The sequence below is a fragment of the Lygodium microphyllum genome, chromosome 8, assembly GCF_053477565.2.
Source record: "Lygodium microphyllum isolate KBCC chromosome 8, Lygodium_microphyllum_v1.1.10, whole genome shotgun sequence".
NCBI lineage: Eukaryota > Viridiplantae > Streptophyta > Polypodiopsida > Schizaeales > Lygodiaceae > Lygodium > Lygodium microphyllum.
Genome location: NC_141142.1, coordinates 12483568 through 12497348, shown reverse-complemented (window position 1 = coordinate 12497348; position 13781 = coordinate 12483568). Strand labels below are relative to the sequence as shown.

The following is a 13781-nucleotide window of genomic DNA, read 5'->3' as shown; positions in this document are numbered from 1 at the left end:
TCCTCGGCCTTTTTTTTTTTTTAACACTTTCTTAGCTAGTGTCCTTCTAAAATGCATGCACCTTCTTTAATGGTCAAATAAGAGGAAGCAATTATGTTGTTTGTATAATCAATCAACAATGAGGTTGTAGTAGGCTACAACAGTAACACATCTCCTCATATCCACCTTTCTAGGGCACACACACACACACACAGAACCATGTTACTTGCTATTTTGAGAGTTAGCGAAGGACTTGGTGGGTGTGGGATGTGAGAGAGTACTCAGTAGCTTCTTTGTTTACTCTCAGAGAGAGAGAGAGAGAGAGAGAGAGAGAGAGAGAGAGAGAGAGAGAGAGAGAGAGAGAGAGAGAGAGAGGTGTTGAGGATAAAGGTGTATGTGCTTAATCGCCCATGTATTAGTTACATTGATAGTATTTGCACACACTATACACTATAGATAGTAGGCACCAATCACTATCACTTCATTCTTTATTCTTTCAGTGATATTTGAATAAGGGAAGGCCAATCACACATTGTGACTATTGGAGTTCCCACATCTTGTGTCTCTCGCTCTTGCTCTCTTGCTACCTCCACCATAGCTCTTACTTCTACTTGTGTGCTTCTACTTAGGGCTCACTCCCTTCAACTAGTATTAGAGTTGAGATGAAGGAGATCTTCCCCTTGAGTTTTCTTCAGCCCATGAATATTTATAGCAGTTCATTTCAGGGCAGCCATGAATCCTTCACTCCAAGGTATGCATTGAGCTCTTGGCTTCCTCTTGTCCCTTAAGCCTTGTTCTGGGGCTTCATTTGGCCTGATTGATCACCTTAGAGAGCCTCTAGAGCTCCACCATCAGCACCATAAGTAGCATCAAAGGGGGTTGCAATCAATGTATTTTCCCTATAGCTTCCCCTCCTATCTTGATTAGCCTGGCCATCTCCCTCAACTCTTGGAGTCTCTAATAAGCACTCAGCCATCAAGTTGGCATTATACTTAGTACGTTGGACCTAAGTTTAGGCATCATTTAAGGCTCCTAGGATTAGCCATGATCTCATACTTTATGATAGTTTGTTGTAATACAAATAGGAACACCCATTACCTCATTAATTGAGCTTCATTCATGCTCATACACCTATGCATTGATGTTGGGATGCTTGGTACATGTCTTGAGATACTTCTTAGATAGGTTTGAGCTTTCTTTGCTCAATTTGAAGCAAGGTTCCTTGCTATATATATAGTGGGCAGCAAGTATTTCACTTGAAAGCCTTATGCATTGAAGGCTTACATGCTCCTCAGATATGACATATGCTAATATACATACTTGGCATTAATATATAGGCTTGGACATGTCTATGGTGATTTTTGACACTCCATTTTGAGACACATTGGATGCTTTGGCACCTTAGTTTTATGCTCAATTGCTTGTATCATTGCCATCACGAGTTTAAATAATAAATTGGGCTTTATGCTTCCAACTTATGCTTCATGTCCCTTGGATGTTGCTCGGATGTCATGTACTTAGTGTATTAAGCTTACATCGCTAATTTGGCATTCAAATTTTATTTCAGTGGGGAGCTATTTGGCTTTATGTATTGAGCCACACTTGACACTTAGATGTACTACATAGCATTTAGTTTATATAGTTGAGCTTGAGCTTGTTACGATTAGATAGTGTGACTCAATGCAAAATGTGCATGCTATATGTATGTAGTTGATGCCTAGTGGGCTTATGTGACTTTTGTTTTGGGCCAACATTTATCTGTGTCATTACATTGTTAGTGATGTATTCATCTTACATGGCTATGTATTGAGCTTCTGTTTTATTGTCATTACTTAATCAATTATGCCTTTGGCAGGTCTCTTCCGTTATTTGTGAGAGAGGGGAGAAGAGAAAAAATTTGGCAAGTCGCTCCCCTCTTTTCCTCTTTCTTCTTCTTCTTCTTCTTATTCTCCTCTCTCTCTCTCTCTCTCTCTCTCTCTCTCTCTCTCTCTCTCTCTCTCTCTCTCTCTCTCTCTCTCTCTCCCCCACTTTTCTTCTGTGTGTGTGTGTGTGTGTGTGTGTGAGCTTAGGCCCTACAATGAGAGAGAGCGGGGGGGTGGGGGCGCTTTTAATTAAAAAGAGGAGGGAGAAGAAAAAATGAGAGATTCGGGGCTTTCCGAACCTATAGCCAAAAAAGGCTTTTAAAACTAGGTTGACATATGCAGCTCAGTAAAGGAGTATGAAGTTCTATATGCAGTTCTTGCCACCTATTTGCACAAAATTCCAACTATGTGTTTATTGGCATTCTTTTTTTGGTCAGTTTTTTTGTGTTAGCCTTGGGGCCTTTTGATGAAGAAGCCACACGGCCCTATGTTTGGAGAATTGTGTCTCCAAAATCTGTCATTTCTAGGCTTTGTTTGAAGCTCTTGAATAAATGGCCTTGCTTGCATGCAAGGATGGTGATTTTTTTCTTCTTAATAGTAATTCTAATAAAATAAATGAATAAAATCAATAAACAATAATAGTACTTCAAAAAGTAAAAAAGAACTAAATGAAATGAGAAAACATGCCATATAACATGCCGAAGAGTTAGCACAAATCTCATTGTAATTAAATAATTATGGAAGAATATGTCATTCCCCCATCCATTCAAAATATCCGGTTTGTTGAAGTCTTACGTTTTTTTTTAAATCAATACGTTTGAAAGTTCGTTACACTTTCCTTTTCACCATACGTTCAAAAGATTGTTTTCTTTCATTTCACTACTATTCAACTATTAACTAACATAATTCTATCTACTAATATGCAACAATTAATTACATACTAACTATTACAAATACTATTGATATTACAAAAGTATATCTAATTTACTAATTACACTAGAACTATTAAAATTACTAACAAAAACTAAATAAATAATCATGTTGACTATTTATAATAAACTAATCATGTTGACTAATTATAGTAACTAATCTTGACAAAACTAACTATTCTAAGGCGGACAAATACTAACTAATGATGTTGACTCATTATAATAAACTAAAAAGACGAAGGAAAAAATTGTTTAAACTGATCCTAAAAAGAATGAATGACGAATATTTAAATCTAACATTAATAAACTAAAAAGATGAAGGACAAAATTGTTTAAACTAATCCTAAAAAGAACGAATGATGAATATTTGAATCTAACCTTTTATTTTGCAAACTCAATGACCAAGGAACTGACATACGCGTCTCCACACACTTGTGTATGACCTTCCTCTCTCCTCAAATAAGAGACGAATTTCATAGTGAAGAGAATGGCCCATACTACTTAACCCTCCCCTCTTTATATAGGCTTAAGGCTTCCCAACATTCAAAGCTTTCCTTTAAGCTTTTTAAAGCTTTTGTAGTTTACAAACTTGAAAAGCCTAAAAGCTTTCAAACCTTTAAGCTTTTCTTAAAAAGCTTTTCTTCAATTTTGGGTGTACGCTTATTTTTTAACCCAAAAAAATAACAAAAAAGATCATTACAAAGCGTCACATAACTACACCTATAAATATTTAATTAAAATAAAATTTTAAATTAAAAATGTTAATGTAACTGAGAGAGAGAGAGAGAGAGAGAGAGAGAGAGAAATTGATTTAAAGAGAAGTTTGATTTTATTAAAGGAAAGGGAAAAGAGAGCGCAAGAGAGGGAAAAAAAAAGCATATGTCCTACGCATGAGAGACAGAGGTAGAAAGGGAGAAATTATACGTGAGAGAGAGGGGAGGGGGTTTTAATTTTAAAGAGAGAGAGAGAGAGAGAGAGAGAGAGAGAGAGAGCTTAGGCCCTACAATGAGAGAGAGAGGGGGGGTGAAGGGGCTTTTAATTAAAAAGAGGAGGGGGAAGAAAAAAGTAGAGATTACACATGAGAGAGAGGGGAGGGGAGGGGGTTTTAATTGAAAAAAGGGAGGTTTGGAGAAGGAGATAGGTTCGGGAAGCCCTTTGGAGGTTCGGGGATTTCTGAACCTACAACCAAAATAATATAGTAGTAAGATAGTAGGCCTTTCGAAGGAGTACATCGATGTTCTAATAGGGTAGAGGGGCCATTTTTCAAGAAGTTTAAACAATCAAACACGTTGTAGCTAGCATTGTGACTAGAGTTTTAATGATTCACTAAAAGGTATCATATTACTAGCCAGTCCATATATTGAAATATATATGCATAGGGTAGAGGGGCCATTTTCCAAGACATTTAAACAATCAAACACATAATAGCTAGCATTGTGACTAGACTTTTAATTATTCGCTAAAAGGTATCATATTACTAGCTGGCCCATATATTGAAATATATATATATTGACTATTGTTCCCTGGCTTGCCACATACTTTTGTGATCTTGCATCATCCTCTCCATCTCTTTGCAACCTTAAGGTTGTTGTATATCTCATAGTTTGATCTTGCATTACTTTGAAAATATGTTTGAGTGTAACTATATATGGCCTATCAATTAGTTGTCATGCACTCCACTGATAGATTCATTGAAGTAGGAAGACATGAGATTGTTGAGCACTTTGAGGTTTCAAGGATTCCATTTTCTTTGCTTCCTCTCACGCCAAAATTTGAGTGTATCAAGTTGGAACCAATGACTAGAGGATGATTCTGAGGGTTTTGTTATAGATACTAAAAGTACATCTTTCTATAAGATACATTTGGCACACAAAAATATCCTTGTCAAGGAGGATGAGGATGTTGAACCAAGACTCAAAGCTATTTCACAAACAAAGGCCTCCTCGGCAACATCACTAAGTGTCTTATTCCAAAGCGCACACAAAATTATGTATGTTGATGAGCTTCCAACAATCTATCATGGTTACATTGAGTTGCCACGTGCGAGAAGCTCGTCTCCAATGATTGAAATGGAGCACAAATATGATGGGCATGTTCGGGTCAACTATGTAACTTATGCTTGTGATTGTTTTCCAAGAACAATCTATCTCAATCGTGTTGTGCTAGTCATTTGTGCCATTACAATTTAGATTGTCCGCACCTATTGTCTAGATCAGGTTGTCAATGAAACTCATTGGGTTGGGAAATTGAGAAAATGTCCAATGGTTGGAAATGTTGGGGTAGATAGGGGGTCTTTGGTTTGCAATTACTGCAAATTCCCTCCAAAGTGTGTTCAGCAATGGCCTTCTCTGATATACTATTGTGTTCCCACATATCAAGAGCACTATACAAGGTGTGCAATACACATGGGTTTTCATGACCATCCTTACACAGAGGGAGTGAGTCATGGAAGAAAAAACATTATTGAGGATGAAGTTTGCTCCAAAGCTATGACCTATCCACAATCCCCACCTAACAAGTTAAAGTATGTGTTGCCCAAGAGATGGTTCTTGATATGCTAAAGAGAGAATATCACTCAAGGGTACCAAGGTTTGGTGAGCATGAGTTGCTTAAAGTTGTCACACCCCTAAACAACAAAAAGAGGATAGAACAATGTATGTGAGAGGCTAGAGGAATGAGTGAGGATGGTTGCAAATGGTTAAGGCAATCTTAGATTTGAAGAATAAGATTGGCTACCCTTTCATACATAGTATTCTCTTTCCTAGTTAATTAGGCCTAACCATGTAGCCACTTGTCTTCAAGATGTCGACATTGGGCCCAATCAGTGATGTGGATCTTTTGAATCGAATGTGACCAGGTGGTAATTCGCAAGATATGTGGATCCACTTTAGCCATGTGCATCATGTGGTGGGATGATCAACCATGGGAGCTCATGTTCATGATCCATTTATTTAGGAGCTGCTAACCATTGCAACATGTAAGTTCAAAGTTGAGGACAAGAATGCTCAAAAAGAATTTCAGAGGATGTTGAATGATGTGATGTTCGAAAATGGTAATGAGAAACCATGGATTAGGTGTTTCAGGCAAATGAAGCTAGTGCAAATTGGAATGCAATGCATTCATGGCTCAACAAGATGTCAAAAACCTGCAAGACGATTTTACAACAGCCAAGTAACAAACTTAAAACTCTGGGTCCAAAAGACCCATCATCAGTATTCTCTGACCCAGCTTTAGGAGATTCCCCCATTGACTCCAATCTAGGGTGGCCATATATAAAGGTACACGCATGTGTTCGTATAAACCAACATTTCAAGCTTTCTACTGATTTGTTTGACAGGATTTTGGAAAATTTTAAAAGAAAACCTCATGAAGACTCCGCCTTTCCTGATGCTTTCAGCAACAAAGTATACCCCAGCACAAAATCAATCCTGACAAGAACATTAATTGTGCTGTATATTTAAAAAATTAAAAAAGCAGTAGCTGCTTGATATCACTAGTCCTTTGCAGGACCACACTGAAAAAAAGAAATCAAGTGATCCTTAGACCCAAAATACAAAAGATATGTTCATCTACTTAAGAATGCGGTAGTCATCTGAAATGTATATCATGAGTACATATAATGACCAAGTAAAATCCAAACAGATGGCACAATTTTTAAATCCCTTGTATTTCAGAAATTCGTATGTGTTACAAAGCTCTTCATCATGTTACATTTGAGATTTATCAAACTGTCAATATGTCGTCTAATAATGCTACGCCATATACATGCCACTCAAGCACTAACCCCCATACCCTAAATAACTCCCTGCTTCTAGAGCCATCTCAATCTCCATGAATGTAATACAAATTTCTAGGTAGCTTTCCTCTGCTAGAAACTAAAGTGCAAGGCAGTGGACAAACAATGTACACCTTTCGTAAGACCCCATGAAGCAGCATTACTCCAGAATTAATAGTCATAGCCACCCATACCACCACCTGGTGCTCCCACGGCAACACTTTCCTTTTCTTCTTTGGGAACTTCAGAAACAACTGCTTCAGTGGTCGTCAGCAGTGATGACACACTGACAAGCAAAAGATTGTCAGTTCAGCAGACAAAGACATGATAGGCTACAACATCAATTGTTGAATAGCCACCACCAAGCCTACCTGGCTGCATCCACAAGAGCTGTCCTCATAACCTTGACAGGGTCGATTATTCCCGACTTAACCATGTCTGTATACTCTCCTATAAATATCCCCCAAAGGAAGTTGTCAGTAGTTGCACTATAAACTCCCACCTCTCACAAATTCTTTAGAACTTTCACAATATTTGTTCAGTTTCAGATTATTGTTTCAAAAGCTTTCTGCTTTGTAGGATGTATATGTAACCTACAATAATATGAAGCACTTTAGGTAGCAGTATTGACCAGAGAACTATTTTCATCAAATCCATTTCCTGTAAGATAAGGAAATCGACCCTTTGTATAGCTATGCTTTACTGGACTTTGAAGATCCTTGAGAAAATAGGGAAAACAGGCAAATACAATACCTTTAGCCGCATCATAGCCCATGTTCAAGTTGTCTTGCTCAAGCAGCTTTCCTATAACAACTGCAGCTTCTGTACCAGCATTGACTGCAATAGTGTGTGTTGGAGCCTAAAAAACTTGCAGCCCTATCAAGACAAAGAACACAAGAAAACAATCCCCAAAGACTTGCAAGCTTGCAGAACTTTTACCTTTAGAGCATTTTGAATGATCTGAATGCCAATCTTTTGGTCGAAATTGGCAGATTTGAGCTTATCCAGCTCCCTTGAGGCATATAACAAAGCAACACCACCACCTGGCACAATTAGAGGGATTAATCTCTCTTTTGTTTACTTCTGTAAATTTCAAGACAGTAAATCCAAGCTCCCCCCAGTGCTCATGTTTGGTAAAAGGAAGATTGACTCAACAATTACCTGGCACAATACCCTCATCAACAGCAGCTTTTGTTGCGTTCAATGCATCTGTCACACGATCTTTTTTCTCGCTAACTTCCACCTCACTAGCCCCACCAATCTGCTAATTTACAAACCACATGCCTTAGTTTGCTTCTGGATCTATTTTGATCGTATTAAATAATCATCAACTAAAGAAACACCCACCTTCAGAACAGCAACACCACCAGACAATTTAGAAAGCCTCTCTTGGGCTTTCTCCTTATCATAGTCTGATGTAGATGCACTTATAGCTGCCCTGATCTGCATGCAGTAAGGTTTTATTAAAATGGCTTACTTTCAGGCTGAATGACTAAAGAGCAGACCCAGTCAGCTTCACCATTCGAGATACTACCTGTTCACATCTTTCTTCTAGTGCTTTCTTGTCACCACCTCCATCAAGGATGATGGTATCATCTTTCGAAATGGTAACCTTTTTAGCAGTGCCTAGCATGTCTTCTGTCACTTTCTCAAGCGTCAAGCTTAAATCTTCACTAATTAGCTGTTATTACAGAATCAAGCATAACACTTGTAAGTCTTCTAACTAATCAAGTTTCTATCCTTGCCATGTTGATGACTTGGGAGTAAAAACCTTTGCAAAAGGAAATGCAACATACCTGCCCCCCAGTGAGTATGGAAACGTCTTGTAGATAAAATTTTCTGTTCTCCCCGAAGCCTGGAGCTTTGATGGCACAAACCTTCAACCCAGTGACATATGTTGTCAGTTATAGGATAAGACTCAGCACTTAAGTGTACTGACTTGTTTAATCACCTTCAAGCCTGCACGAAGTTTGTTGATTATAAGCGTTGCTAATGCATCACCTTCCACATCCTCAGCTACTATCAGAAGAGGTCTATGGTCCTGAACCAAAATAATCAGACAGAGCTGTAAGAGTGTCCTTTTATTATTCAAAAAACAAATTTACAAACCTACAATAACAAAAGACACAGCTCACCTTCATGACAAGTTCTAAAATAGGTATAAGGGGGTTCACAGAGGAGATCTTTTTGTCATGTATTAAAATCAATGGATTCTCAAGTTCCTGTAGAACAACAGTTGTGCCTAAGTATTGATCTAAACAATTTACATAAGAATATAAGAAACTGCACCTAAAGCAGACTTACACATTTTTGTGCCTTCGCATTGGTGACAAAGTAGGGAGATATATAGCCACGATTATCAAGCTTCATACCTTCGACAACCTCCAATTCATTTTCTAAGGTTTTACCATCCTACCAGAAGAAAACAAAACTGCTTTATTACCGGATATCAAACAGTGAAAGGAAAAAATGATCAATCATGCAATAGAGTTAAAACTTACTGCAACGGTGATCACACCATCCTTGCCCACTTCTTCCATGGCTCTTGCAATAAGATCACCAATTTCTCTATCACCATTTGCTGAGATCGTAGCGACCTAATGACATCAAAATTAGCTCCTAGAACCCATCTACCTCCAACCCTCTCTTTCTCTCCTCACAGCACCACTCTTGCCAGCAGAAGGAAGATATCAAATCATGAAGCCCAAATTAAATAGCAATTGCATTATTGACATTCTCCCTAAAAATGCACACTAGCAAAACAAAGATAATACTATGCACTACATCTTTCTAATTAAAGTGCAAGCATCATCCTAAAGAAACAAGGAACAAGAAAAAGGATGGGAACCAGAATATATGTTGGTAGAAAATAGGTCTTTCCAAAACAACATAGCAGGAATAGCTGGGAAAGGGTTGAAACAGAATCCCGTCCCCGCACAAAACAGTAATACGCAAAATGGTAATATATGTATTATTTGTTTGTTTACTTATCCATGTAATTCCTTTGATTCATTCAGAACTTCCAACTTACAATTGTCATTAACAGTCAAAGAGACATAGCGATCAAGACCCCATCACATCTTAAACTTTACAGAGAAAATATACCTGTTGCTTCATTTGTAATTCACAATGCTCAATGTTAATCAACTAAGGGGAACTATACTTATGGAAAAAGATAAGTCCGGATATAATCATTGACAACATTAACATATCCTCAAAGGGGTACTGTACTTATGGACAAAGATAAGTCTGGATATAATCATTGGTAGTGTTAAACATGTCCTAATGTAATAACTAACAAGTCTAAAACATGGCCCAAAAAAAAGAGAGGTGGACCCTGGACCCTAGACCCTAGAGGAGCACTTAGAAGTTTGAGCTTCTCATGTTTTTGTTTTTGAGGGCGAAGAGGGTTTCAAACCTTGAATGCTCAGAAACATATTTTGGGCTTTTAGAAATGCCCAGAAACTGAATGAGTATATCTTGGCTAAAGAAACAGGGTTTTTCATGCAAGTAAGTGCATGCACAGATAAGATATCAATAGGAATGGAAATAAAGCCAGTTCTATGTACCTCCTTCACATCTGCCACTTGAACTTTCCAAAGATGATAAATTCTTATAGCTCAAACCAAGTGCCTTTCTCCAAACTTCCAGCCAACAGATCAAAAAGGTAGATTCTAATGATCCTACATTTCATGAAATGCTTTCTAGCTGTGAAACACCTCAGATTTTGCATTAAAATCCAGTCCTCAAACCTGAGCAATCTCTTCCGATGTACTAATCATCTTAGCTTTGCTTTTCAAATGTTCTACAACGGCTTCTACTGCCATGTTTATACCCCGCCTTAGGTCCATTGCATTCATCCCAGCTGCTACAGACTTACAACCTTCAGTGAATATGGCTCTCGTAAGAACTGTAGCACAAGTGGTTCCTGTCCATCACCAGCCAATTTTAACTTTTAAGTCCCAGTACAAGTTATAGAAAAACATTCCTTCACGAGACTTGTACAGGATATAAACTTACCATCCCCAGCAACTTCATTTGTAGCATTAGCAACTTCCTTTACAAGACTTGCTCCAACATTTTTCAGTTTATCTTTGAATGATATGCTTTTCGCTACAGTAACTCCATCCTTAGTAACCTTTGGGGCTCCAAAGCTCTGCTCAATGACAACATTTCTTCCCTGGATCCAAATGCTTTGCCAATTAGAAAGAAAATATAAACATATCCCCTAATTCTTCATAGCACTCTTCGCAAAAACTTGCCTTGGGGCCCATCGTGACCTTGACTGCATCAGCCAACTGCTCCACACCTTGTAACAAAAGACCTCTTGCTTCAACACCAAATGTGATATCTTTAGCTGCATAGTACCTGACTGCTCCTACATTCCTGGCAACCTGCAAGCACTAGCAAATTGACTTAAAAGCTATCTGCAAACCATATGAATGCTTTGAAAAACGGAACAGTTGAAGCTGCAATTGAATATAGTGCTGCCATTTGAGATAGTCGATCCCTGGTACCCATTCCTCATATATATAAACACCAACTGTTGCAAGGCTAGATGGGTACCTGTATGTGAGGAAAGCCAGAGCCCTTCCTGCATACAGCAAATAATTGAATAAGATATGTTAGATTTTATTATTTTGCTGCCATGGCAAAAACTTATTGGTGTGGTCTTTGTAAAAACGTGTAAAACTTATTATCCTTGCAGGGTTTCCTTATAGGTGGATTGCTATTGCCCTTCTTAGGTATACTGCCTTCACTAAAGCGTTGTCCTCTTAAAAGATAGCTAGGTGCTCCATGCCTAGGCTGCACAGAGAGCAGTGTCATGAAAATGGGTTATACTTCGCACCCTAAGCCACGCTTTGTCATCGTCAGACACCATTATCTGCTGACACAAACGCCGTTGCTGTTTAAAGCGCACCTAAGCCACGCTTTGTCATTATCAGACACCATTCTCCACTGACACAAACGTTGCTGATGACAAACAGACACCATTCTCCACCGATACAAACGTTGCTGCAAAGCACACCTAAGCCAGGCGTTGTCATCATCAGACACCATTCTCCGCTGACAAAAATGTTGCTGGAACAAGCAAATAATTTATAAATTAGAGGAGGCGAAAAGAGGGCTCTCGCGAAAAGGTGCCAACTACTGCCAGGCGAACATGCTTGTCATAGCATCAATTCTCCAATATATCGGCCATAGTGTGTAGCTATTGAGGCGAGAAAAAAGGCCGCCTCTACTATTTCTGTATGGACAGTTCACCGAGCACATGCGATAACCCCAAGAAGATCAATGCCATGCATAAGTAGTTACTACACGATGAATCCATACTAGCTAGCTCCATTTCTATCTCCTTTTTTTATCAGATGTCTCCGAAGAGGTCTCTCTCTCTCTCTCTCTCTCTCTCTCTCTCTCTCTCTCTCTCTCTCTCTCTCTCTCGCCGGAAGCGTACCTGAAGCTTTTGGCATGTGTAACGGCGGCTCTGTACATGGTGCTTAAGGTTAGGCGCAGAAGACTGCAGGCGGGAAATAACCGAAGACGCAAGAAAGCGTGCACCAAGTCGGCTTTCCGAGGGTTTTAGTCCCCTGTTAAAAGTAAACTTCACACGTGGATTTACCAAGAGAACTAGGTTTCGCTAACAGGCCATTAGTTTGAAGAGCCTCTTTGCATCTCCTAGGTGTTGGAGTTCGAGGTTCGGCAGGCTTTTGCATGCAAAGGGCGGATGAAGCACAAAGGGTATGAGTGGTTGGACATACGCGTGGGTAGGCACATGGGTGGGTGAACACACACATGGGTAGGCAACCGAGCACAAACACAAATGGGTGGTGAGGGGCAAGCTATCGAACCTGCAAGAGGCGGATTGGGAAGCACAAAGGCGGGCATGCACAAAGGGTACGAGTGGTTGGACATATGCGTCGATGGGCACGTGGGTGGGTGAACACACACATGGGTAGGCAGCCAAGCACAGACACAAATGGGTGGTGAGGGGCAAGCTATCGAGCCAAGTGCAAGCAAGTCGGGACAGGGGCACTTTTTACTAAAACCTATATCAATTGAAATATATTGATAACATTGATTGTCGGTGGTTAATTTTGGTTATCAACATACAACATTGAGAGAGAGAAAGAGAGGTTCGCGGTTGGTTTTCTTGGGGCTCAATCGAGGCAAAGACCTGTAAATATGAGTGGGCATACTCTAGGACTAGGAGGAGTAAGTACTATACCTTCTTATTCTTTTGCTTGTTCTCTTCTTCAGCAATTGCAATGATATGGGATCTCTTCTCACATCCAATGAATAAGGTGGTAGGTAAGTTGATCGACATTGGCCCACTAATGGCATTGCTAGTGATGGAGAGATACATCTAGTACCTTGGCTCTCTCTTACCTCTCATTTGTAACCTATTCTAGAAGTATAAGCCCCTAAACTCAACATTACTGAGATCCACATACATATTCAAGTCCATCTATCCTAGAATGTTTGAGCCATTATGTAGGTTGTGCCTATGCACATGAAATAGATTGTCCTTGAATGCATGAAACTGTCAATGCCACTCTCTGCTACTTGCGCCTCCTAGAGTTGGCATATCCACGAACATGTTGGGTGAGAGAGAGAGAGAGAGAGAGAGAGAGAGAGAGAGAGAGAAAGAGTTGCTTCTTCAACCTCCTCCACAACCCTTCGTAGTGGAGTTATTCCCTTAGCCCGCCAGCCACTTGCAACTTCACCTTCCTCCCCAACCCTTCACCAACCGGCCTGGCCACTTACAACTTCACCTCCCCAACCCTTCACCAACTGGCCTGGCCACTTGCAACATCACATTTCCTTAGCCCGTGAGCTTGATCTACCACTACCTCCACCAATCCCTCTCATTGCCACACATCCCATAGCATATAAGAACCTAGTAGTGCAAGAGAGAGAGAGAGAGAGAGAGAGAGAGAGAGAGAGAGAGAGAGAGAGAGAGAGAGAGAGAGAGAGAGAGAGAGAGAGAGAGAGAGCATGTGAAGGAGGAGAAAGATGAATAGATGAATGAGAATTTAAAAAATCATTTTTAAAAAGCATTTGTCAATAAGTCTCAAAGTTTTTGATTAATAAAGTTTAATTATAGAGCTTTGGGAGCTACCATGTGGTGCACTAGAAGGGCCTGAATGGTCACCACGTGGCATCCCCCAAAGCATTTTTTAATATATTTTTTTAAAAAGTTACTATCTCTTATTTTACAATTTACCAAGTCAATTT

General features: G+C 39.5%; 1 protein-coding gene across 2 annotated transcripts; it reads right to left on the bottom strand.

Moving 5' to 3' along the window:
• Window positions 1-6399: 6399 nt before the first annotated feature.
• LOC148031974 (chaperonin CPN60-2, mitochondrial-like) lies at window positions 6400-12130 on the bottom strand. Of its 2 annotated transcripts, XM_087682581.1 has the most exons (17): window positions 12001-12130; window positions 11112-11139; window positions 10808-10939; window positions 10566-10725; window positions 10298-10473; window positions 9047-9142; window positions 8850-8957; window positions 8681-8767; window positions 8497-8586; window positions 8342-8422; window positions 8080-8226; window positions 7893-7988; window positions 7707-7806; window positions 7485-7588; window positions 7299-7404; window positions 6917-6995; window positions 6400-6831 (listed from the first exon to the last, which is right to left on the bottom strand). In XM_087682581.1, the coding sequence occupies exons 1-17, from the start codon at window positions 12036-12038 to the stop codon at window positions 6717-6719; spliced, it is 1743 nt and encodes a 580-aa protein (XP_087538707.1). In that variant the 5' UTR covers window positions 12039-12130; the 3' UTR covers window positions 6400-6716. The 2 variants fall into 2 exon arrangements, 1 of the variants encoding a protein (XP_087538707.1); XR_015691552.1 differs by lacking the exon at window positions 6400-6831 and having other exon boundaries at window positions 6916-6995; window positions 7299-7382.
• Window positions 12131-13781: the final 1651 nt, after the last annotated feature.

Excerpts from the sequence above, each read along its gene's own strand:
- LOC148031974 (XM_087682581.1), bottom strand. The coding sequence starts at position 12,038 with ATGTACAGAGCCGCCGTTACACATGCCAAAAGCTTCAG. Across the intron at positions 10,726-10,807 it reads AGGTCACGATGGGCCCCAAG|GGAAGAAATGTTGTCATTGA; the intron begins GCAAGTTTTTGC and ends ATTTGGATCCAG. Across the intron at positions 8,958-9,046 it reads ATGGTGTGATCACCGTTGCA|GATGGTAAAACCTTAGAAAA; the intron begins GTAAGTTTTAAC and ends TTCTTCTGGTAG.